This window comes from Rattus rattus, chromosome 16 (genome assembly GCF_011064425.1).
Source record: "Rattus rattus isolate New Zealand chromosome 16, Rrattus_CSIRO_v1, whole genome shotgun sequence".
In the NCBI taxonomy this organism is placed as follows: Eukaryota; Metazoa; Chordata; class Mammalia; order Rodentia; family Muridae; genus Rattus; species Rattus rattus.
This window is the reverse complement of record NC_046169.1, coordinates 16,874,080-16,900,438: the sequence shown is the minus strand read 5'-3', so window position 1 is coordinate 16,900,438 and position 26,359 is coordinate 16,874,080. Positions and strand designations below refer to the sequence as shown.

The 26,359-nt window shown below is 49.4% G+C and overlaps 1 protein-coding gene across 1 annotated transcript; it reads right to left on the bottom strand.

The window, feature by feature from the left end:
- Positions 1–15,131: 15,131 nt before the first annotated feature.
- Positions 15,132–26,128, bottom strand: LOC116885206 (mucin-17-like). The gene is made up of 10 exons (XM_032886439.1): positions 25,804–26,128; positions 24,052–24,173; positions 23,644–23,702; positions 22,416–22,570; positions 21,352–21,423; positions 20,748–20,910; positions 18,227–18,388; positions 17,950–18,047; positions 17,089–17,168; positions 15,132–15,686 (listed from the first exon to the last, which is right to left on the bottom strand). Exons 1-10 carry the CDS (start codon positions 26,093–26,095, stop codon positions 15,645–15,647), a joined length of 1,245 nt encoding a protein of 414 aa, XP_032742330.1. The 5' UTR covers positions 26,096–26,128; the 3' UTR covers positions 15,132–15,644.
- Positions 26,129–26,359: the final 231 nt, after the last annotated feature.

Here is a 26,359-nt window from a genome sequence, read left to right as displayed (position 1 = left end):
CCTCAAACTCCCGATCTTCCTGCCTCCAGCCTCTGGAGTGCGGGGTTACGAGTGTGCAAGACTGCTCTTGGCTCCACTCGCACGTTTCTGTGGTATAAGTGTTCCTACCCTGGATGGAGGGTTTGAAGATGTCAGTGTGAAGTTGGAAAACATGAATTTGGGGAGAGACGCACAGAACTTCCCACGAGCTGATGCAAACCCACCCAAGCACAGCTTTCGGTCAGTTTTCCTATTTAAAGATATTTCTTAGTCAAGGTCTTTATTTCGTGTGTGTATATGAGTGTGTCCCTGCACGTGTGTGGAGATCGGAGGACGAAATGCACAAATTGACTCTCTTCCCAGGGGCCCGGATGCAGGTTGCCAGTCTTGGCAGTGAGTTTCTTTACTTCTCAGCCTTGGCCCTGTATTTTTAATTTTCATTAAAATTAGGAATATTTTCTAATTTACTTACTATCTTTTTTCATCTACAGGTTATTAGAAGTATGTGTTTAGATTTTGTAGTGTGTATGTGCTGTGTGTGTGTTGTGTTTGAGAGAGAGAGAGAGAGAGAGAGAGAGAGAGAGAGAGAGAGAGCACCTGGGAAATGGGAGGGTAGATGTCTGTGAGTTCAAGGTTAGCCTGGTCTACATACACAGCTAGTTTCAGGGCAGCCAGGGCTACACAAAGAAACCCTCATATGTGTATATGTGTATAATGCATGTATATACATATATATTACATACACTATACATACACATATATATGTATACACATGTACATACACATATATCGAGCCTATATAGTCTCTTGTCTCTTGGGGCAGAGACCACTGGAATAGGTCAGATTTGCCCATCTGTCACAGAGTACTGTTTGCAACTATTTTTAGGACGGGGTCTTATATAGCCTAGGCTGGCTTCATTGTTTCTATGTAGCCAAAGGTGACCTTGAACTTGGGCTCTTCTGCCTCCCCTGCCAAGGGCTGGGATTACAGGAGAACATGTGTGTTACCACACCTGACTTACTGTTTTTCTCGGTGGTAAACGTAGCTTACTGGACCATAAAGACAAGCCTTGTTGTAAAAGTGTTTCTAAGTTGGGTGTGTTCGCACTGACCTTCAATCCCAGCATTCAGTCCGATCTCGGTGAGTGCTGGGTCATCCTGGCCTACACAGTGAGTTCCAGGAGAGTCAGGGATATGTAGAGAGACCCTACCTCAAAACAACCAGCCAACCAACCAAACAAGCCTTAAGAGAGCCTTAAGCCCTGTACTCTTCAGGGCTTAAGAGATGGCTCAGCAGTTAAGAGCACTGGCTGCTCTTCCAGAGGTCCTGAGTTCAATTCCCAGCAACCACATGGAGGCTCACAACCGTCTAATGAGATCTGGTGCCTTATTATGGCCTGCAGGTGTACATGCAGATAAAGCACTCATATAAAAATGTTCTTCAAGGAGAAGGAATGTATTTTCAAAGAAACAATGTTTTTCTCCATCCCCTGTCTGATCTTGATAAAGATATTTCATTTTAGTTAAAAAAAATGTGTTTGGGGAGAGAGCTCAGTTGGCCAATGCTTGCTGAGTAAGGGTGAGTGTGAGCCTCAGAGCCCGTGTGACTGGCACGTGTTACATCAGTGCTGGGAGGCAGGGCCTGGGGGTCACACTGGTACATTCCAGGCCAGTGAGAGACCTTGCCACACAGTGAGCCAGGGTGGTGGTGGCACACACCTTTAATCCTGGCACTCCACAGACAGAGGCAGGCAGGTCTCTGTGAGTTCGAGGCCACCCTGGTCTACAGAGCAAGTTCCAGGACAGCCAGGGCTACACAGAGAAACTCTGACTTTGAAAACAATAAACCAAACCAAAGTTGACTGATAGAGTTAAAGTTTGACTTCCACATAACTCACCCTGTCCACCCCCCACCAAACACCATTAAACTAGGAGTGGTGATCCTTACCTGCAATCCCAGGCAGAGGCTGGAAGATCAGGAGTTCAAGGTCATCCTCAGCTATGTAGTGGATTTGAGGCTAGCCTGGGCTAAAAGAGAGCAAGACACTGGGGCTCACCCACTGGTGTCTTTACACACACACAGTGTACAAAGGAAGTAAGTAAAAGAAATCAGGAAAGTACCTAGAATAGTCTATAGCCCAAACAAATGGCCATTTTCTTACTGAGAGGAAACTGATCAAGAGCGTGTTCTTGGTGAGTGGGTGGGGAGTTTCAGAGTAAAGAACATGTTTGCTCTTTCGTTTCAGGGTTTCACTATGTAGACCAGGCTGGCTGGGAGCTCACAGAGATCACCCTGCCTCTCTGGGCTGGGATTAAAGGTGTGTACCCATCTCTCAGGGCTGGGCTCTCCTTTTAATAAGTAGTTGCTGCCAGAGGGGCAGGCTAGCATCGTCTTTACCCTGTGTGCTTGTGTCTACCTCATGGACAGCAGGAGTGTCTGTAGGTCAGGGGTAACCCTGGTCGTCCTTTCTCAGGTGTCATCCATCTTGTGTTCTGAGATAGGATCTCTCAGTGGTCACTAAATAGGCTAGGCTGGCCAGTCCGAGAGTCCCAGGGATTCACCTGTCCACTTTCCCAGCCACGACAAGAAGCCACCACGTAGGTCCTGAGAATCAAAGTCAGGTCTTTTTCCTTTGACTCTGGGGTTTCCTCTGCATCTGTGTTTAGGTGTTAATTAATGAACTGAGCCGGGAACTCTGCCCGAGGCTGCCATTCTCTGCCAGGTGACCGAGAGCAGCTAGAGAGCTCACGTAGCTCTCACGAGGAACACCTGAATCTCAGTTCTCTTTTATTTCCCTTACACGTGGCTTACCACTGGGTGCATCAGCAACAACCACCATCACAAAGAACCATCGCAGGGCCAGCTAGTCGGCTCAGCAGGTAAAGGGGCTTGCCACCAAGAATAGCAACCTGAGTTCGATTCCCGGGACCCATGTGATGGAAGGAGAGACCCAACCCTTGCAAATTATCCTCTGATGGTCACACATGTGTGGTGGCGCTCCTCTCCCATAAGTAGATGAATGTAATAATAATTTAAAAAGATATTTACATTCTTGGGGTAGTCATAATGAAAATAGCATTGAATAAAATGGGCTCATAATGCTTATTTAAGGAGTTAAAAATGACACATCATTTCTATTTTGTGTACTGGGAGCAGGCATGTGTGGACCTCAGAGGACAGTGAGAGTTGGTTCACTCTGTGTGCCTTGGCCACCGTGTGGTCCAGGGGATTGGGCTTAGGTTTCATGCCTAGTGGCAAGCACCTTTGCCTATTGGCCACTGATGCTCATCTGAAAGTGCACCTAAGGCCTGGTGTGATATGGCCCTGTAATCCTGACACTTGGAAGTCCGATTAATAAAAGGAGTACGAGGTACGAGGCTAGCCTGAGCTTAAAAAAAAAAAAAATCAGGTCTGGGGCTAGATCCACCAACACGAGCAAAAAAAAAAAAAAAAGAAAGAAAAGAAAATAACAAATTAGCACTGTACAACAGCGAACGTGCCCCCTTCTGCTGGGCGAAGCCCTCTTTCCAGGGCTGCCCTAGATAGATCTGGAACCGTCTACTCCAGAGCGGTTTTTACTACCTTTGCCCACCAGAGGGCGCTAGGCACCTTCCAGAGCTGACCTTACCCTCACCAAAGAGTCCCTGCTTTCCAGTCCCCATTAAAACCACCTCTCTTCCTTCCTGAACCTCAAAGGGTCCTTATCTCTGTGCCTCCCCTGGGATTTACAGCCTTCCAACTAACAAATCATAACGTTGCTATGGCAACGCTGCCTTCGTTGTGTTTTTCTCCTTCGCCAATTGGCTTGGGATAGAAAGACTCCCCCGTGAGAGGCTCCTTTGGGGGAAAGTCAAAGAGGTTCTGAGAAGCTTCCAAGACAATGGGCCTGCGGGGTGTGGCTCAGAGCGCAGCGAGCCTTTTAGTTTGTACAGAACCCTGGTTTCCCACCCCAGCACCATTTAAACTTGGCATTGGGTCCGCACCTGCAGTCACAGCAAAGGCGAGGCAGAGGCGGGAGGATCAGAAATCCAAGGTTATCCACAGCTACATATCAAGTTTAAGGCCAGCCTGAGCGGCCTGGGGCGCCGTTTAATCTTATAATCCCAGCATTCCGGAGGTTGAGGCAGATCATAAATTCAAGGACAACTAGGATTACGTAGTAAGTTCCAGGCTTCCCACGGCTCCGCGCGCGCGCGCGCGCGCGCACACACACACACACACACACACACACACACACACACACACACAGGAGACCCTTTTGTGGTGACCCTTCCATGTTTAGCTGTTGCAGAGAGGATTGGGCTGTTCATAGACAGCCATAGAGCAGTGGGTGAGGGCCTGGTGTGCCTGTATGTCTCTCTCATTAGAAGCCCCACTAACTAACTCATTTGTAGGCATTTCCCAGGCTGGGGATTTGGCTCAGCTGATAAGTACTCATGTAGCATACATGGAGTCCTCAGTTCTAGTCTGCAGAAAGCCTAACCCAGGGAAGGTGGGCGGAAGCCTGTGATCCCAGCACTCAGGATCCCAGCTCTTCATACTTAGTGGGAAGACCAAGGCCAGCCTCCACTAGGCAGAGACGTTGAGGCCAGCCTTGGCTACATAAGACTGTCTGAAAACAGAAGTATTTCACTTAACTCTTTTAACCTCTCTGTCTCAGACTCCAAGCCTAACAGCTCACCCGCGTCTCAGCACGGCCATCAAGACCGTGTCTCTCCGCTATTGCGATGACTAAAGCTGACAGGACTTAGAAACACCTAGGAGACACATCTCGGGGCTGACTGTGAGGGAGTTTCTAGACTGGATTAACTGAGGGGAAGGCCTATCCTGAAAACATTGGCAGTGGCGTCCCACAGACTGGAGTCCTGGACTGTAGATGGAACGTGACCATCCGCCACACACTCCAGCCGTCTTGTCTGTCCCACCATGTGGGAACACAATAAACGATTCCTGCTTGAATTGCTTTTGTCAGGCAGTGAGGGAGGGGCTGAGTCCCAACACAGTGGAAAGAGACCTGGCCTGTGGCTGAAACCGCCTTTAAATCACTCTGTGTGTGTGTGTGTGTGTGTGTGTGTGTGTGTGTGTAACTCGGGCTTGGCAGCCAGAGCTTTTATCCGCTGGGCCACCTCACTGTCCCAAAGCTCATTGCTTTGTAAGCCTACTTTAATATTAGTAGATGGGGTCTAAGAGACGGCTCGGTTCATAAAATGCTTGTGTGAGGACCAGAGTTGGGATTCCCAGCATCCACGTAAATACCGAGACAGGCCTAAATGGCTGGACTGTAATCCTAGGGTTCAAGCAAGCAGAGACGGGAGGTCCCCGGAGCAAGCTGGCTAGGTACGTTAGCTGAATAGACGAACTCAGGGTTCGACCTGTAAGAGAGAGAACATTGGAGAAGACACTTGACAGTAACCTCTTGGCTACACACACACACACACACACACACACACACACACAATTATAAAAACAGAAACAATTCTTTTTAAAAGGATGCAATTGGTGTTAGTGATTTCCTCTGCCTGGGACTCTGACAGGTGGGTCGTCACTCACTTCCGGACTCTTTTCTGCACTTCCCCCTCTCTCACAACACCCCAGTCCCTTTGGCTTATCTGGCTTCTCCCTGACCTCCATTTGCCCTGTTAACATTCTCCGTCTCATGCAGCAGAAAGCAGAGGGTGACTTTCAATGTCTGATGCTTCTGACTCAGCCTTCCCAGTCCTGGGATCACGAGTGTTCTCTGACCACACTTGACTTAGGCAGTTTTCTGGGAAATGGAATCTCTGCTAAGCTGGGCCGCATCCTCAGTTTTACCATCCTGACCTGCAGGTCACAGCATTTTATCTCTGTTCTCCCCAGGCTTCTTCCCTGAATGAGCTCATCTGGTTTTATAATCCAATTATGTTGTATCTTGTATAAAATGGTGAGTTAGTCTGCCTTGCGTGACTATAACAAAAGGCATGGGGCCCGGTAACCGTATAAGGGAAAGAGGTTTGTTTTGGCTCTCGGTCCTGGAGGCACGAGGGTGAAGGACTGGGTCTGGTCCTCAGAGCCAAGAGGACACAGGTCACCAGGGGCCGAGAGACAGGGAGGCTGGACATGTACCTTCTGGTTCTCTCTCTTCCTACAAGCCACTGGAGTTAACCATGGAGACTGATGAACAGTCCAGCCCTAGTCACGTCTGGAAGGCTCTACCCCTAAGGCCATAGTCAGGTTAGGCTTTTGTTACCAATGGTGAAGTCTACAGAGCTTTCACAGATGGACACACAAGACAGCATTTCTGGGTTCCTAACTCCATAAAGATCCCAAGCTGGGGAGACGGCTCAGTGGGGAAAGGCTTTTCCGTGTACACTAACTCAGCTCCTCCCTGAACCCGTGTAAAAAACTGGATGCAGGGCACCATGGTAATCCCAGTTGGCCTGCATGAAGGTGGGAGGCAGAGGTGGGAGCGGCACCTGGAAGCTTCTGTGTCGTACACGACAATGGCAGAAAAGATGAGACTCATCGAGATTCCTGAAAAACTCAACTGATTCCTGAAAGCTGTCCTCTGCAGGGCATGTACACACACACACACACACACACGCACGATGCACCTATCAAGACCACGCAAGACGCATACATAAAGACGACACCACATACGACGCACGACGTACATACACACCATGTACACACACAAATACCACATATACACATACATCACATATACACCATGTACATACCACACACCAAATAAACACAAATACACACACACCACATACATACATACACACTATACAAACACACACAACTATACAACACAAACAATGCCCCCTCTACATAATCCTGTACAGACATATACCTTGTACACACACATCCTGTACACATACACGTGTAACCACACATACACATCCCATGAACACACACACACACTACATACAACATACACAGACAAATTCACACACCACACACCACACAGTATATAAACATACACAAATGCACAACACACACACACTCCACCTACATCCTGTACACACATATACCACACACATGCCTTGTACATACATATCCTATACACACACACCACACACACACACACTATACACCACACACACCCCATACACACAGGCATACTTCACAAACATACACCTTACACACACTATACAAACACAAATGCACAAGACACACACACCTCCTTAAAGACTCCCAGAAGCAGCCATCAGCCATTGTTTCCTGACACACTGTAGATGCCCTTCATGGAGTATTTGCCCTCCCTTCCTGGAATTCACTGGGATATGCTTCTGGGGCCAGTCAGTGTTGGGTCTTACAAACGTGACATCCGTGTTTGAGGAAAATGTCTCTTTAAATTGCTGAGTTTGGCGTCAGAGACAGCTCAACAAGCAAGGTACTTGCACGCAAGGCTGAGCACTTGAGTCTGGGTCTCGAGAACCTCGGGAGAAGCTGGACATGGAAGAACGTGCATCTACAGCCCAGCACCTTCTCAGTGAGGAGGGAGGCGGAGACAGAATCCTGGAAGCTCACAGGCCACACACAGCAGCCAACAATGAGAGAGAGAGAGAGAGAGAGAGAGAGAGAGAGAGAGAGAGAGAGAGAAGAGAGAGGGGAGAGAGGGGGAGGAGGGGGGAGAGAGAGAGGAGAGAGAGAGAGAGAGAGAGAGGAGAAGAGAGGGGAGAGAGAGAGAGAGGAGAGAGAGAGAGAGGGGAGAGAGGAGGGAGAGAGAGAGAGAGAGAGAGGAGAGAGAGGAGAGAGAGAGAGGAGAGAGGGAGAGAGGAGAGGGAGAGAGAGAGAGAGAGAGAGGAGAGGAGAGAGAGGGAGAGAGGGAGGAGAGAGAGAGAGAGGGAGAGAGAGGGAGGGAGGGAGAGAGAGAGAGAGAGAGAGAGAGAGAGAGAGAGAGAGAGAGAGAGAGAGAGAGAGAGAGAGAGAGAGAGAGAGAGAGAGAGAGAGAGAGAGAGAGAGAGAGGGGAGAGAGAGAGAGAGAGAGAGAGAGAGAGAGAGAGAGAGAGAGAGAGAGAGAGAGATTTGTGTAGTGTAGTAGTGTAGTCTGTCAGGCAGGTCATGCAGAAGAAGGCCATAGGTCAACCTTGGGTCTCCTTTTTTATGGTCTCTGTTGACTTTTATTAGCTTTGTCTTAGGTTTTGTTTTGTTTTGTTTTTGTTTTTTCCCTGTTGCTGTGATAAAAAAAAAAAATCCCGATGAAAGTTACTCAAGAAAGGATTTATTGTGGGTGACATCCAAGGGTGCAGGTCACCATGGTGAGGAATCCATGGTGGCAAGCGTCACTCCCCCCACACAATCAGGAAGCAGAGAGCAATGCTCAGCTCCCTTTCTCCACTGATACAGTCCAGCATCCCAGCCAGGGGAATGGTGCTGCCCACATGGGCAGGCCTTTCCACTTCAACTAATGGGCATGTCTGGATTTGGTCCAGTTGACATTCTATGCTAATCGTCAGACCTGGAGCCCTCGGTTTCTGCTAAGCTGGGTGGCCAGTCAGCCTCAGGACTTGCCCGACTCCCCAGTAGCCCCACTCTCTTGTCAAAGCAAATGTCACACCTCTCCACGTGTTTTCTTTCAAGGTCCCTAGAAATGGGACTCCACCCAATGCCTGCTACATAGACATCTTATCATCTTCCTCTTCCAGAATCGTCCTGTCTAGAATGTAACTCCATTCCACCTCCTCCAGGAAGCCCTCTGGGATATAGCCATTCACAAACAAATGTCTCTTACCCAAGTTTCTGGGGTTCTTATGCGGACTTCGAGCACTCCACTCCTTTCCTCTTTCCTGTCTTCCTTCCCTGGCTGCCTCCATCTTCCCCCCCTCGCTCCCGCCCGCCCGACACCCTGTGCCTTGTGTACAGAAGATGCAAGTCTGGCTTGTTAAGCCAGCACCAGCGCTTAATTGAATCATTGCTCCCCTCTCAGAGTTCTCTCCGCTTTCCTCTCCTCGCGAGCAGGGCCAGGCCTCCCGCAACCTTCCTCTGGAAGGAAATAAAGCAAAAGGAATGGCCAACGGGGCTTCTTTCTCCATCCCAGGGGACCCGGGCTTTGTAAATGCAGCCTCTTCTCCATCTCTGGTTCTTTTCCGGTCACACTCTAAAAGACATAAGGAGCGGGGAGGACAGAAGTCCGAAATTAAGCCAGAGAGAGCTTCGGAGTTTATCGTGTAATAAATAAGCCACAAGGAATGCCAGTGCCTACCTCCAGAGTCTGCGGAGATGGAGGACAGTTGGGGGGAAAGTGTCAGGTCTCCAGTCCATTAACCATGTGGCTTTTAGATCCCCTGGGGGGTCCCCGCATAACCCAGGACGGTGATGTACCTCTGTAGATGGCGTTTAAGTGACACCCCCAGGTGGGGCAGGTCTGATTCATCTGTGATGATACAGCATGTCGGGGGCAGGGCGGCAGCTACCCAGGTTGAGCTGCCAGACAGGAGGCTAGTCTCACAGGGGAGCCCAGCAGTGAAGGAAATTTACAGCCTGCGTTGGAGCCAGAGAAAGTGGAATTGAACTTGGGCGATAATCAGTCTGATTAGGTTTGCACCTCCTGGAGGGAGCCAGGGGAGGGAGGGAGGACGAGCCAAGGAGGGGTGGGGGGTTGGGAAGCCAGGCTAGCTTAGCTAGCATAGAGGTGAGAACCCCAGAGGTTTCCTGAGGTCAAGAGCAACTGGAGGGCTGGGAGTGGCGGTGAAGGGGTGGGGGCACTTACCTGTAGCCTGCAGTCCCAGCGCTTGGGAGAATGAAGCAGGAACATTAGTTAAAACGCTCTAGGCGAGCCTGGGCCACACAGTGAGTTCTGTGCCAGCTGGGACTACTTAGAAAGAACTGCCTCACCCTCCCCCATCACCACCCCAAGAACAAAAGAACAATGGCGGGGGAGATTGTGTGAATGAGTAAACCCCAAATGTATGGGGAGTGAGTGAGTGTGGGCACAGCGGTTACCAGGCTGGGCACACATGGGCTCAAGTGCGCATGGTAAGGAAGATGGGGGAAGGCTGTGCGCGCGGGCTGGAGGGTACATGACCTTGCCCTCCCCGTGTCAGCTTAAAGGCAGGTGCTGGCATGAGGAAAGACTCAAGATCCCTCACCAGAGCAAGGCGTGATGGTGCAGGCCTGCCGAGATCCTACTTAGAAGACTGAAGGCAAGAGGATGGAAGAAACTTCAAGGCCAGCCTGGGCTACTTAGTGAGAACTTGTCTCAAAAAGCAAAAGAAGGGCCTTGGGCGTGGCTCAGTGGTAGAGCCTCTGCCTAGAATTCCCCAGTGAGGGGCTGGGGGCGTGGCTCAGTGGTAGAGCCCCTGCCTAGAATCCTCCAGGGAGGGGCTGGGGCGTGGCTCAGTGGTAGAGCCCCTGCCTAGAATCCCCCAGTGAGGGGCTGGGGGCGGGGCTCAGTGGTAGAGCCCCTGCCTAGAATAGAATCCCCCAGGGAGGGGCTGGGGGTGTGGCTCAGTAGTAGAGCCCCTGCCTAGAATCCCCCAGGGAGGGGCTGGGGGCGTGGCTCAGTGGTAGAGCCCCTGCCTAGAATCCCCCAGTGAGGGGCTGGGGGTGTGGCTCAGTGGTAGGGGCTGAGGGGGCGTGGCTCAGTGGGAGAGCCCCTGCCTAGAATTCCCCAGTGAGGGGCTGGGGGGCGTGGCTCAGTGGGAAAGCACCTGCTTAGAATCCCCAGTGAGGGACTGGGGGCGTGGCTGAATGGTTAGAGTTTTAAGCATGGGTGAGATTCTAGTTTCAATCCTCAGCTCAGGGAAAAAAACAAAACCAAACCACCTTCATAAACAGTCCCCACCACATTTTGCTGGCCATCTCTGGTGTCCTCCGCTTGTATTCTCATCACCTGCCTCATCCCGTCTCCCCGTGTTAGCTGGCGAGCTCTCAGCATGTGTGTCTTTGTGTCCAAACATCCCCCTTTGGAAAGAATACCTTTTAGAGTAGGGTCCTCCCTCTTTTAGCAAGAGCCTGTTTGCTGTCATCCTTGTTTCAATCTTGGAGACAGGATCTCACTATGTTGTCCAGGCTGTTCTCGACCTTATGATCATCTTGCCTCAGCCTGCCAGTGTCCTTAGAGTGTCTCTTCAGCGCTCTGGGCAAATCACTGTTCTCTGCCTCAGATGCCCTCATTTATGACATAACAGTCACTCCGTTTTACACGTTTAGCTAATTAATGATTAACTGTTGTGTGCACGGCTTTGTGCATGTGCAGCGCTCAAGAGTCAGCTTACAGAAAGAAATCAATAGTTCTTTTGTGTGGCTCTCAGGAATTGAACTTGGGTTGTTGGGCTTGGCAGCACGTGCCTTTACCCACTGAGTCATCCTGCAGGTTCTGGTCGCTCGGTTTTTACAAGTTCGACAACAGGGTCCGGAGGAAGTGACCTTCCCACATGGCCAGTGGCTGCTGAGTGTGGGAGCTAGACACTGTCTGCTCGACTGAGTCGGTGGGAGCAAGCAGGGAAAGGTGTCAACATGGATCATGAGAAATGGAGGTAATGGTCCACTGAAAGCCCTACTCTTGGTGTGGTAGTTCACGTCTGCAATCCCAGCATTTAGGAGGTAGAGGCAGGAAGATCAGAAGTTCAAGGTTATCCTCGGCTACATCTCAAGTGAGAGACCAGCCTGGTCTACAAGAGACCCTGTTTTAGATGCAAAGAAAGAAGAAAAAGGTTCCCTTCCCATTTCATGGATGGGCAGGCTCATGAGAGAGAATTTTTTTAATTAAAAAATTTACTTGTTTTATTCATGTGCATGTGCGTGCATGCGTGTGTGTGCATTCACATGTGTGTACATGTGTGTTTGCACATGTGTGCATGTGCATTTGTGCATGCATGTGCATGCATGCATGTGTATGTGGGTGTGTATGCATGTGTGTGTGTGTGTGTGTGTGTGTGTGTGTGTGTGTGTGTGTGTGCGCGTGCACCTTGGCAAGTAAGGTCAAAGACAACTGGCAGGAATTGGCTCCCTCTTACCCTGTGGGTCCCAAGAATCAAGCTCAGGTTGTTAGTCTTGACGGCATGTGCCTTTACCCACTGAGCCATCTCGCCAGTCCCCAGGGAAGCAGTTCTTAGTGAAGACCTCTAGATTCAACACGCTGAGGGGTTTGAGAGTACATGCAAGAATGAACCAAGTGTTAGGCTGCAGATTTTCTTAGGGAATGGTTGAGAAACTGACCAATGCCTGCAGATGCTCATCGTGCACACGAGGGGGCAGCAGAGTCAAGGCTGTGTCTTATATTAGGCTCTAAAGAGGAGTGAAGTGGGAGGCCTTCTAAGGGCAAAATGGACACTCAATCTGGAGACCGGAAGAATAAAAAATGAACGTCCCTTTCTTGCCAGGCCACGCCTTTAATCCCAGCACTCAGGAGACACGTGGATCTCTGTAAGTCAGAGGCCAGCCTGATCTACACAGCAAGTTCTTAGCTGGCCAGTGCTACCACAGTGAGACACTGTCTCAAAAGTAAATAAATAAGGGGCCTGGAGAAACGTCAGCAGTTGAGAACATTGGCTGTTTTTCCAGAGGACCCGGGTTCAATTCCCACCATATGCACGGGGCAGCTCACAACTGTCTGTAACTCCAGTTCCAGGGGACCTGACTCCGTCACACAGACATACATGCAGGCATGCACAAATATAAATAAACAGATCAAATAAATAAAAAATAGGGGTTGGGGATTTAGCTCAGCGGTAGAGCGCTTGCCTAGCAAGTGCAAGGCCCTGGGTTCGGTCCCCAGCTCCGAAAAAAAGAAAAAAAAAAACAAAAAACAAAACAGTATCATCCCCAAGGATTGGGGGAGGGCTCACTGGGTAAAGTGATGTGCAAGTGTAAAGACCTGAGCGAGGATGCACAGAATCACACATAGATGGACCGGTAGCACACGTCTGACACCCCAGTGTTCCTGTGTTGAGATGGGGACCAGGAGTGGGAGAACGCCTGGAAGTTGATGGCTCAGCTCGTCTGGCACAGGTAGCAGTGAACAGGAAGATACCTTTTCTTAACCAAGATGGGAGGGAAGTCAGAGGACACCAGAGGTTGTTCTCCTGTTATCTATGGTACACATGTGACTGCCTTCCTCCACGCAAACCTGTACATGCATGCGTTTACAAAGCTAAAAAAGAGTCACATTTAAAACTTGGGCCTAAGAGCCCAGTGAGAATATTTTAGCAGTTAAAGGTGCTTGCTGCCAAGCCTGACAACCTGAGTTCAGTGCCCCGGACCTGGGTTGTTTTCAAATTTACTATTATTGTATGTATGTAGAGTGTGCATGTGTATATTGAGTGTGTGTGCTCATGTGGAGTGTGTGTGTATATGTGACATATGTATGCATGTGTGTGTCTGTGGAGTGTGTGTGAGCATGTGGAGTATGTGTGTGTGTATGTGAAGTATGTATGCATGTGTGTGTCTGTGGAGTGTGTGCGCTCATGTATGTATGCGGAATATATGCACATGTGTGCATGCATGTGTGTGTGCTCATGTGTGTCTGAGGAGTGTGTGTCTGTCCTCATGTGTGCACGTGGAGTGTGTTTTTGTGTGTGTGCTCATGTGTGCACGTGGAGTGTGCATTTGTGTGTGTGCTCATGTGTGTATGCAGAGTGTGTATGAATGCTCGTGTGTGTATGTGAAGTTTATATGCATGTGTGTGTGCATGCAGAGTGTGTCTGTTCTCATGTGTGTGTGCATGTGTGTGCACATGTATGTGTTCTCATGTGTATATGTGGAGTGTGTGTTCTCATGTGTGTAAGTGGAGCGTGTGCCAGTGCACGAGCATGCACACACGTGCACACACACACACACACACACACACACACGGAGATGAGAGGAGAGAAAGTCAGGTGACTTGTTCCATCGCTCTGATTCCTTCAGATGGGACCCTGGCTCTGCAGCTGGGCTGGCAGCTGGGGTTCAGATAATGTGGGTGACAGCTTTTTATTTTTTTAAATGTTTATTTTTCTGAGACATGCTGTGTAGCTCTAAACTGGCTGGTTTTCTATGTCAACTTGACACAAGCTAGAATCATCCGAGAGGAAGGATCCTCAGCTGAGGAAATGCCTCCATGACACCCAGCTGTTGGGCATTTTCTCAATGAGTGATCAATGGGGAGGATCCAGTTCATTGTGGGTGGTGCCACCCCTGGGCTGGTGGTCCTGCGTTCTATAAGGAGACATGCTGAGCAAGCCAGGGGAAGCAAGCCAGTGAGCAACATCCTTCCATGACCTCTGCATAACCTCCAGTCTCCAGGTTCCTGCCCTGCTTGACAGCCTGTCCTGACTTCCTCCATTGATGGACTATGATCTGGAAATGTAAGCTGAATTAATCCTTTCCCTCCCAACTTGCTTTTTGGCCATAGTGTTTTAGTCACAGTAATAGAAACCCTGACTAAGACAGGCTCTGACTGGCTGGAATTCATTCTGTAGACTAGGCTGGCTTTGAACTCACAGAGACCTGCCTGCCTTTGTTTTCAAAGTGCAAGGATTAAAGTTTTGAGGCACCATCTCTGGCAATTACAGCTTTCTAAAAGCATTTCGTATATTTTAATTATGTGTTTTGTGTATGTATATGTATGCACGTATCTTTCTCTGGGGTGGGGGGTTTCAACTCAAGTCTTCATGCTTGCCCAAAAAGTGTTCTCTCCAAACCGCAGAGAGCGCCATCCTCGGGTGTGTGAATAAATGTGGTTCTGCCTCATGTCATTCCCCAGAGACCAGCAAGTGATGCTGGGGAAGGGTGGGGGGGGATGGTACCTTTCTTGGGTGAAGACAATCTCTCTCATAATGTTGAGGGTTGAATTACATCCTGAAGGGAAGAGGACAGAGAACCCAGGAACCTGCAATGATGGGGCAACTAGAGAAAGTTCTAGAATCTATAAAACTTGCAACCAATTTGCTTTGGTTGCTTTTAGTTATTATAAGCCTATATGGGGGATGGGGGGGTCAGAGAGACTATTAAGAGTGTGACTGCTCTTACAGAGGAATTTGAGCTCACTTCCCAGTTCTAGAACAAAAGACTCACAATAAAAGCCTGTTACTCAGTTCAGAGGATCTGATGCCCTCTTCTGACCATCATGGGCAATTGCACTCATGCGTGCGGGACACACACACACACACACACACACACACACACAAACACACACACACACAGAGATACGTTCACATGTGCATAATTAAAAACAAAATAAGCCTTAGAAAATAAGCATATACTTTTATTTACATAAGGTAAACTAGAATTCAACAAAATAAAAGCTTTAATATGTTAAAGAGAAACTTAAAACTAAGTATGACCTTGCAAAGATGGATAGTCTGTGTTAAAAAACAGTGCTTGTCATGGAGATGGGAGGTAAGCTTTCTTAGAAGTGTGTTTTGTAAAATGCAATCTAATGTTATACCAATGGCAATGGCAGCAGGTAGGCACTGTCCTTGGTGCTGAATGTGGGCCCACGGGAAGGAGAGCATCTCTGGGGATGAGGTTCCGGTAGGGATCGCTTGCCGTCATAACGTGGCCACTGCAGTTTCCATACTGTCTGAGCTTCCAGCATCGTCTCTCTCATATCCATTCTTGCTAACTGCAGGGTCTATTTCCCAATAAGTCTCCATGGGGAAATCTCAACGTAGGGTGTGTTCCGCCATGCTTGGTCAAACACACTTCTCGGTCTTCAGCTCCACAGATCCATGCAAAACCGTTTTTGTGTTAGTATTTACAACGATGTCATGACCACCTGGGGTCTCTGAATCTGGATCTGAAAAGAGGAACAGAAACGGATGAGAGCTGAGCACAGGAGAAATCAAGTTTGAGAAGCATGTAAGGATTGAGTCTATAGAAACTTGGCTGGAGCTTTTCTTTTAAAAAGTTATTTTTCTCTCTCTCTCTCTCTCTCTCTCTCTCTCTCTCCCTCCCCTCCTCCCTCCCCTCTCTCCTCTCTCCCCCACTCCCCTCTCTCTGTCTTTTGAGACAGAGTCTCACTATATATCCCTGGATAGCTTGAATCTTACTCTATAGACCAAGTTGGCCTTGAACTCACAGAGATCCACCTGCCTCTGCCTCCTGTTGGAATTAAATATGTGTGTTACTATGCTGGTTCTACATTTGATTTTGTGTGTGTGTGTGTGTGTGTGTGTGTGTGTGTGTGTGTGTGTGTGTGTGTCCAGGAGCAACAAATGGGAACTAGTTTCCCCTTTCTACCATGTGGGTCCTGGGAATTAAGTCATCAGGCTTGTTGGGCAAGCATCCTTACCCACCAAGTTGTCTTGCCTGCCCTGGAATCTTGTTCTTTAGAGTCTAATTCAAACAAATTGTATTCTCTCTTCCTGGCCAGATGGGTTGATCTATCTTCACCCTAAGGCTTCTCCTGTCCTCAAATAGTCCACATATTTGAAATGAAATGCTTGGAGACAGTCTCATGTAGCCCAGGCTAGCCTTAAACTCATGCCGTAGCCAAGGAAGACCACGAATTTCTGATCCTCTTGCGTCTACCCTACCAGGCTGTACCAGCAGCTTATGAAAGGGCAGGATGGATACCGGGGTTCTGTGCATGCTAGGCAGGCACTCTATCAATTGAGCCCCATGCCCAGCAGCACACTAAACTTTAAACAGTATAATGACCCAGCTTGGGCGCAGGAGGAGCACAAATTTGATGCCAGCTTGGGCGACACAGTAAGATCCTCTTTAAGAAGAAATTACATTTTTAAAGAAGAGATTTATTTATTTTATGTTTGTGAGTGTTTGCCTACACGTATGTAAATGTGCCATATGCATGCATGGTGCCTATGGGGTCATGTCTCCTAGTGTCATGTTCCCTGGAACTGGAGGTGGATGGTTGTCAGCCATGATGTGGGTGCTGGGAACCAAACACAGTCCTCGTAAGAGCAACAGTATGCTTCACCACTGAGCCATTTCTCCAGCCTCTCCCCCATAAAATTAACCTTTAAAGCCCTAGGGTAACAAGGACATACCTAAAGCCCAGAAAGAAACAGAGTCTGACGCCAGGAGTTCCTCCTCCCTAACTCCTGCCCTCTGGAGTACCTCCACTGATCTGTGTTCCAGACGCCACTGACTGGACCAACACACAATGGCTTTGCTTGCCTGAGGAGCAATGCAGGGCTCAGGGTGCAGGAGGGGTGGCTCAGCCGGGTCATTCTTACCTTTCCTTCAGGGTTTATGTGGCTTAGGGAGGGCTGGAAGTTGCTGTACACAGAGTCCAAGGAAATATCGTTTTCTTGTTCTGAGGGAGAAAAAAGCACAAGGAGTGGGTATTTAGGAAGACCAATGCCTACCATTGCTTCGGGCCCTACTGATGGGAAGGAGGCTTCATCCCACAACCATGAAACAAAAACCGATGGGAATGGGACAGACTGTGTAAATCGGTTGCAGTCAGTATGAGTTACACAGATAAGCTGTGTCTCAGAAAGTACACAGACACACTGGGCTTGAAATTTAGAGACCCACTTCTTCCAGCTTCTAGAGTGCTGGAATTAAAGGTATCCACTACCAGGTCGGCATTTTTTTCCCCTTTTGGCACAGGGTCTTATGCACCGTAGGCTGGCCTCGCATTCACTGTGTAGTGAAGCATGACTGACTCCTGGTGGCCCTGTCCACTGGGAGTATGCAGGCACACCACCACATCTGATTTATGTGGCACTAGAGGTCAAACTCCATGCATGCTCAGCCAGTGCTCTACCCACTGACTCAGCCCCTCAGCCCCGCTTTTAGAAATTATAACGTTAACCTCTTTTCTGAGGAAACTCACTCCAGGGCCCTCATCTGTGCCCCTATAAGGCACGGATTTATGCTCTAGAGAAACCTAGACCATGAGCTGGCTCCGTGCCTCCTCTAGGCTGTTGCCGTATAATCCTCATGTTGTGTCTGACCCAGGTTCCAGGGAAGCCATTGAATGTGCACTAAGTGTTCAGAGATGGGAAACGATCCCAGATCTCTCCCGGGTCTCCTGTCTCCCATCTTTCCTATGATTCTGATTGTGATCTCCACAGAGATTGCCAGTTTACCTTCGTTGTGCTCAAAGCCAATGTTGTGGAAGGTTCCGGGAGATGCTCTGCCTTCCTCTTCACCCCACCTGTACATCTCAGACACTCTGGACTTTTGCCTATTGGGGGAAAGAGCCATGGGACCCAGTTATGATCACAGACGAGAGACAAGGACCCGCGATGAGCTACAAGTCTGCTTCCAACAGCCCACCGTCTTCCTCGAGGACGGAGACTGCCCAAGGAGAGAAAGCAGAAAGAGGATTAGGGATGGCGAAGGAAGAATGCGCATGCGCCATACCTTTGTGCATCTCTTCTGTAGTGGATGGAGAACACAGCAAGGATCACGAGAATCACCAACAGCACTGCCACCCCGGCTCCCACGAGCCCATACACCAGACTTTTCTGGATGCCCCAGTCGCAGTTTTCCCCGCTGTACCAGTGAGTATCCGTGGACAAGCAGCTGAGATAGGAGAAGGAACAGAGAGGAGAGAAGAGAGTCAGTCATTGCTCCGGGCTCACGGATACCTAATGGGGTGCAAATTCGAATGGAGTTCTGAGGACATGAACGGGTGACAGGTCCAAGTCCAATCTCTTTAAGCAGGTCCTACCAGAAGCCCAGTTACAGACCTTTGCCCCCAACAGTAGTCCGGGACCCAGGGCAGTTGTTCTAACCCGGTTCCCTTCATCTACACCCCAAGTTAGTGGTCACTCGGTGTTTTCAGTTTCAGTCCTATTTGCAAACACCCTCGCCTCCGTTTCTGATCCAGAGCCTGTCTTTCCTGCCCCAAGCTTTTCTTGCCTGAGCTGCTCTCTCTCTATCCCTTTCTTCCTGGATCCACCTAAAATCAGCTTGGGAGCCGCTGCTCCAAGAAGCTATCCCAGAGAAACCACTCAGGTTAGTCTGGGATAGCAATTCAGGCCTGTGAATTGTTCCTTCTGCTATTCCTGATTTGCATGTGCGTGCGTGTGTGTGCGTGTGTATGTTCACAGCCGTGTGCATGTGTGTGTGCGCATGTGGAGACAGAGGTGTTATTCCTCGGGCACTGTCCACCTGGGTTTTTGAGACAAGTCACTCCAAGTTGTAATGGTTTGACTGAAAAATGTCCCCCACAGTTTTTGAATGTTTGACTCCTACTTAGCGATGCTCTTTTGGGAGGTTATGGGACCTTTAAGATGTGGGGCCTTGCTAGAAGTGCACCTCAAAGTCAGCTTTCAGAGCTTCTAGCCCGATAGCCTCTCGTCATTTCCGGTTTGCTCCCTCAGCTTCCGGTGTGATGAAAGGTGATTGGCTAGCTCCTGTCCGGGTTACCTGCTCTCATGCCTTCCTTGCCAGTATGAGACCCCACTACAGAACGATAAATCTAAATAAATGCCCTTCCATACGTTGCTTTTGGTCATGGTGTTTCATCATAGCCACAAAAGTAATTAGTTCACTGGTTCGGAGCTTGAAAAGTAGTCCATGTGGGCTGGCCAGACAGCCCCACAGATCCACTTGTCGCCAGTGCCGAAACATGTTTTTAAAATTATCTTTAATTTTTGAAGTAAGTTAATATTTTATGTAATATGACAGTGTCCGCACATACACTGAGGTACCATATGCATTCAGTACCCGTAGAAACCAGAAGACGGCATAACATTTCCTGGACCTGGAGTTATAGGGGATTGTCAGCCACCAGGTGGGTCCCGTGCCCAGCATTTTTTTTTTTTTTATTTTTTTTCGGAGCTGGGGACCGAACCCAGGACCTTGTGCTCGCTAGGCAAGCGCTCTACCGCTGAGCTAAATCCCCAACCCCCCAGCTTTTTACATAGGCGCTGGGGATCGGAACTCACGTCCTCATGCTTGCCTGGCAAGCATTTTTATCAGCTGAGCCATCTTTCAAGCCCCGGATGTTTTTGAGACAGAGCCTCTCTGGGTAGCTCAGACTGACCATGAACTCTTGATCTTCCTGGAGTCTCTACCTCCCAAGTGCTGGCAACACAGATTCAAGGCACTAACTCAGTGTTCAGTTTGCAATGCCTCTCTTGACTTTCCTATGTCCTGTGTCTGTGATTAGGCTACATGGGCTTCCTGTCCTCATGGAGACACGAAGCTTTCTTTATCTATTTCTATAGCGGGGGCCATTTTAAAAAAATATGAAATTGAGACTGGAGACATGGCTCAGTGGTTAAGAGCACTCACTGCTCTTCCAGAGGTCCTGAGTTCAATTCCCAGCAACCACATGGTGGCTCACAACCATCTGTAATGGAATTCGATGCTCTTGTCTGGTGTGTCTGAAGACAGCTACAGTATACTCATATACATAAAATAAATTTATAATTCTAAAATGAGAAAGATTATTTTTAAAAAATTATGAAATTACATGTATTTACTCTCCATCTCTCCATCTCTCTGTCTCTGTCTCTGTCTCTCTGTCTCTCTCTCTCCCTCTGTGTGTGTGTGTGTGTCTGTGTATGTGTGTGTATGTTGTGGAGGTTAGAGAACTTGACAATGTTGGTTCTCTTGGGGCTTAGTGGTGAGCACCTTTTCCACTTTTCCCACCTGTCCTCGTCCTCTGAGAAAGAGACCCCGTGTCCTCTGCTAGCCCAGGAGCCTCGTGAAGCTGGAACATCTCTTATTCTGTCCTGGAGATGTTTTCTACCAGGTTGGACAGTTCCTGAGCCACTTTAGTCACGTTGGACTTGGCCACCCGTACTCCTTTAACACACCCACCCACTCTGATTCTTTCACAACTGTATACTTTCAAGAGGTGTAGGGATAGAATCTCATGACCTTGGTCTCCAAGAGTGGAGCAGCCCCATGGGCAAAGGGGGTTACTCACAGGCACCGGGGTCCACTTCGCTGCAACTGACATTTGCCATAGCTGCAGTTCTTGGAGGTACTGTAGCCTGATGAACAAGGCGTGACACAGTACCACCTATTGTCCTTGAGCCCCAGGGTGACATACTTTGCAAAGTCCTCTCCAGCCTCCTTCTTGCACATCTCTGGGGGGTGGCATGGAAGAACAGTTAAGAATCAGGAGGCCAGGAACACTGCCTTGATCCTCCCTGGCAGGCTCCTCCCTACCCAGCTCCTCCCTTCCTGGCTCCTCCCTGCCTCCTGCCTTGCTCCCCCCTGCCTTGCTCCCTCCCTGCCTCCTGCCTTGCTCCTCCCTGCCCAACTCCTCCCTGCCTGCTCCTCCCTGCCTCCTGCCTTGCCCCCCCATGCCCAGCTCCTCCCCTGCCTGCTCCTCCCTGCCTCCTGCCTTGCTCCCCCCCATGCCCAGCTCCTCCCTGCCTGCTCCTCCCTGCCACCTGCTTGCTCCTCCCTGCCTCCTGCCTGCTCCTCCCAGCCTCCTGCCCTGCTCGCCCCCTGCCCGGCTCCTCTCTGCCCCAGCCTTCTGCCTCTCCAGCCTTTCCCAGAACCACACACATCATATTACGTACCCTCAAGATTGTCACTGACTACTGTAACATTGGTTTCCACCCGGGTGGCAGTCGAGTTGAAACACAGTAAGGCTGTGAAGGAGACACATAAAGCCTTTGTTACAGAGGCCCCTTAGCACCTTCAGTGTGTGGGGAAGAAGGGAAGGACCAAGACAGCGCAGTGGTTAAATGGGAAGCGATCTCTGCCAGCTTGTGTGTTTGGACACTTGGTTTCCCAGGATGATGCTCTTTGGGAAGGTTGTGGCACCTTTAGGGGAGGTCATGGGACTTCCCTGGGACTAGGCTGGAAGGTTATAGACCATGCCACTTTCATCTGAGCCTTCTGCTCTAAGGATTTGTTTGTTTGTTTGTTTGTTTATGAATGACAGGGTTTCACTGTGCCTGTAGCCCTGACTGTCCTGGAATTCAATGTGTGACCAGGTTGGTCTCAAATTCGCAAAGCTCCGCCTGCTTCTGACTCCCCAAGGGCTTCGTTCTAAGATGGCCAACACATAGGCCAGATCAGAACCTCCTAAGAAATGGCAGAGAGCAGGCTTTGACTATCACAGGGCTGCCCAAGGCCATGCCTTCCCCTCCAGGGGAGACTGTGTCCTGCAAACTAGGAGCCAAAGAAATCCTTCCTCTTTTGAGTTGTTTCCATCAAGTTTGGCCACGGCACTTTTAACTAGTAGGTGTGGACGTAGAGGGGGATGTCAGGCTTTGATTCCAGATGGTCACACTCAGGATTCTGTGGCTCCTCTTTGGCCCACACCCCCTCGGCCGAAATCCCCACACTCCTCACTGTATTACGTAGTGAGTCATGAGATGCCTTAGCACCCAGCAGCCATCTGTCTCAGTCCCCTTGATATCGACACTCTACGGGAATTCTCCATCCTAGCCTGCTCGGTGCCCTTCCATCCAGGGTTATCTCAGAGCGAGACAGGAATGACAAGCCCCAGCCCTGGACACAGATCCCAGTGTTCTACAAGCTCCACCTGCCTTCTTTCCCAGCATCCCACCTGTCTCTCTCGGGTGGAGAGATGAATGGGACACTCTGAGAGTGCGTCCCTCTACGACTACGTTACCTGAACAGGTATTATTGGCATCTTGTACTTGAATTGTTGTCGCATTCTTGATTTTTGTCTCCAGGTTACTGACGATGTTATCTAAGGTGCTGTCGAATCCTGGGGTGTACTGGGCCTTCAGGATGACATCATAATCCACCACGATACTGCCTTTGCTGGGGGAGAGAGGGGCGGCACACTTGCTACTTATCCTTTCCATCCCTTCCCTGAACAGGATTTGCCTCCTCTACAATCCTGGGAAGAATTCCAGGCAAGAGGATGGAGAGCTTGTGGCTAACCTGGGCTATGTAGTGAGTTTAAGCTAGCCTAGAGTACAGAGCAAGGTTTTACCGGAAAAACAGATGGAGAGAGGGAAAAAGGGAGATAGAGACAAAGGCACAGAGAAAGATACATGCGTGCACACACACACAGACACAGACACAGACACACACACACACACAGAGGGGGGGCAGACATACATACATACATACATACATACATACATACATACATACATATATACATACATATATGCGTTGGGGAGCTCTGGAGAGATTGCTCAGCTAATAAAGTCTCTGCTGTATAAACACGAGGAATTGGATTCAGGTGCTCAGGTGAAACCTGGATGACCTGGCATGCATCTGTAACCCTGGCTCCAGGGGCAGCAGAGACTGGGGGGTCCCTTGATCTCCTTGGCCAGTAAGCCTAACCAAACTGATGAACCCCTGGCTATGTGATAGACCCGTCACTAACAATGGGAAGAAGAGGTTGGGGATTTAGCTCAGTGGTAGAGCGCTTGCCTAGCAAGTGCAAGGCCCTGGGTTCGGTCCCCAGCTCCAAAAAAAAGAAAAACAAAAAACAATGGGAAGAAGAGAAAGATTGAGGAAGGCACCCATTATGGGCCTCCAGCTTCCACATGCATTCACATGTGTGCACATGTATAAACACACACACACACACACACATTTGGTTAGACAAAGAGATAGTTAACATATGAACACAGGGGAAACAAATCACACAAGGACGCGGGAAGAACGCACTGTACTTGAGCTCAGCCTTCCAGGGGCTTCCAGAGCTGTGAGCTCAGAACACGTTACTGCTGTTCAAGCTATAGCCGATGGTGTCCCTGCGTGGCACCCATTGTGGGGCATGCAGGCAGCCCCCTAAATGGCCTCTGTAATCATGACCCTTGTTCGTGACCCTTGTTCCCATGCAAACGGCCCTCCTCCTTCCAGACACAGGCACTCACCTCAGATTTTTGATGATAACTCCTTCATACTCCGGGATACCAGCATAAATTATTGCCATCTGCAAGGCAAGGCAATATGTTATCCCACAGGTCCCACCTCTGGGATTCTCTGTGTGGGATATCAGCACTCCCCGATTCTCATCCTACCCACCAGTGACACAGAGACCAAATAGAAAGTTCTCTTGTCACGGGACCAGGTCTGTCCTGCTACCAGGCAAATCCTGGTTCTCATCCCTCACCTGCCCTGGCTGGCTCTGAGGACCCAGGGAAACTGTGAACAATATGCATCTAACATACCCAGCTGCCATCTTAACCCCTTCAGACTCCTCCTAGGGACTGGGGATGGGGGTGAGGTGGAGAGCTGAGGGCCCTGGGGGGGGCTGGGTGGGGTGGTTCTCTCAGGGTTACCTGCTTTGTGAATGTCTCATTGAATTTACGGAATTCTGTGGAGTTTTGGTCCTGTAGCTCATTACTATATTCTTGATTAGTTACTGTCACGCTCACTTCCACGGATGCAGAGACCGTCGGCTCTAAATGGGACAGACAGGAGCACTGATCATTGAGATGGACCCTTACCAGTGAAATCCTCAGTCCCTGAAGGCCCACCCTGGATGCAGGGAGAGACGAGGGCCTCTTCCAGCATATTGTCCCTTGGAGGAAGCCAGCCATAGTTTACTCCTTAGGGCTTATGGATGACAACTGTATTGGATGTAGAGTGCCCCCCAGCCCCCACTTATAGTAGAGTTATATCCTGATAAGTCCATAGGACATTGAACTTTTCATAAATTAAAAATGTCCTTAATCTGGGGATGTAGCACACACTCACTCACACACACACATACACACACACACATTCACACACACTCACAAACACACACACTCACACACTCACACACTCACAACATGCTCACACACACACACTCACAACATGCTCACACACTCACACATACACACACATACTCACACACTCATACACACACTCACATGCATGCTCACACACACTCAAACACACTCTCTCACACACACATACTCACATACTCACACATGCTCACACACACTCACACACACACACAATATGTAGAGCACTTGCTCCTGAAACCTATAGCACACTCTTGTTTGGTAGCACAGCCTGGTTGATTGTTTCAGTGTGTGTGTGTGTGTGTGTGTGTGTGTGTGTGTGTGTGTGTGTGTCTGTGTGTGTGTGTGTCTGTGTGTGTGTGTGTGTGTGTCTGTGTGTCTGTGTCTGTGTGTGTCTGTGCACGTGCTGTGTATCCTTGGCTGGTCTGGATCTCACTATGTAGATCAGGCTAGCCTCCAGATCATAGAGATTCTTCTGCCTCTGCTAAACCCTGGGGTTAAAGGTGTGCACCCCCACCCCCAGTCCGATCACTTGTGTGTGTCTGCGTGTCTGACTGTGGGAGCTACAGCTCAGCACTTCGAGATAGCATGGCTCCACACGGCACATGGCACCAGCCCAGAGGAAGATTCAAAATCTGAAGCAGGGTCTCTGCAGAATAGCACTACTGTTTCAGCAAAGTAAAAACAGAGTCTTATTCTTCTGTTTATTTTCTTGTTTGTATGTAGAGGGGTCTGTGTACTCTCATGCATGTGCACATGTCAGAGGACAGCTTGTGGGTACCAGTTCTCTCTTTCTGCTATGTGGGTTTCAGGGATCGAAGTCTCTTGCCATCAGGATTGGTGGCAAGGGCCATCTTGCTTGCTTCTGTTTATTGTTGTTTGTTCATTTAAAAACGTCTTTACCACTAGGTAAATGTAAGATAAGGGATGACTGGAGTGGTGGTCCAGTGATTGACAGTGTGTATTGCTCTTGTAGGGGACTGGAGTTCAGTTCCCAGCCCGTGTCAGGAAGCTCACAACCACCTGTGACTCAAGTTCCAGGTGATCCAGCACTTTTCTGCTGGCCTCTGTGGATGCTCACACATTTGGCCCTTGTACACACATGCGTACACATGCACACAAATACATCTTTTTTAAAAATATGGGCCATAAGGAGTAAGGCAAGGACCAGTGTCTGTGGGGACTTTTTATGCTTGGTATTGGGGAGGGAGAGCCCCACCCACACCGGGGAGGGAGAGCCCCGCCCACACCGGGGAGGGAGAGCCCCGCCCACACTTTGTAGTCCAATTGAATTTCACTTACTTATCTCTACACTCTCCATCACTTCCTCACACCTTGGGCCATAGAAGAGGCCGGTACACTGACATTTGAGCCCATCCCACGTGCCTCCGTTCTGGCAGTCGACCACGGGGACTCTGTTCTGACAGCGATCCCCCGAGAAGCCATTGGGGCAGACGCACATCGCACCTGACCAGTACCCTCCGTTCAGGCAATTCACTGCAAAAGACAAAGCAGAGATCTGATAACACACATTTCCATAGAATGTTACAACTTGACATGTTACCCCTCCCTCTCTCCTTCTTTTTCCCCCCATCCTTTTAAAATTTCTTTTCTTTCCCTCCTTCCCTCTTTCTCAACTTCTCTTATTCTCTGAGACAGCCTCTTACTATGTAGTTCAGGCCGACTTTGAACTTGCAACCCTCTTGCCTCAGCCTCTGAGTCCTGGGATTAGAGGCCAGGAATGGACGACCATGTCTGGGTTACACCCAGTGTGCCCATGTAATGAGACATTCTGACAAGACCCTCTATTCACAGGAGTCAGCATCACCCTCATGTCCCAGACAGAAGCAATGTAGAT

What these genes read in the sequence shown, in the direction of transcription:
- LOC116885206 (XM_032886439.1), bottom strand. Translation starts at nt 26,095, where the DNA reads ATGGGGGGAAAAAGAAGGAGAGAGGGAGGGGTAACATGTCAAGTTGTA. An exon ending in ATGAGACATTCACAAAGCAG is followed by an intron (nt 23,703 to 24,051) that starts GTAACCCTGAGA and finishes CTTGCCTTGCAG; the next exon opens with ATGGCAATAATTTATGCTGG. An exon ending in TGGCTTTGAGCACAACGAAG is followed by an intron (nt 17,169 to 17,949) that starts GTAAACTGGCAA and finishes TTTCTCCCTCAG; the next exon opens with AACAAGAAAACGATATTTCC.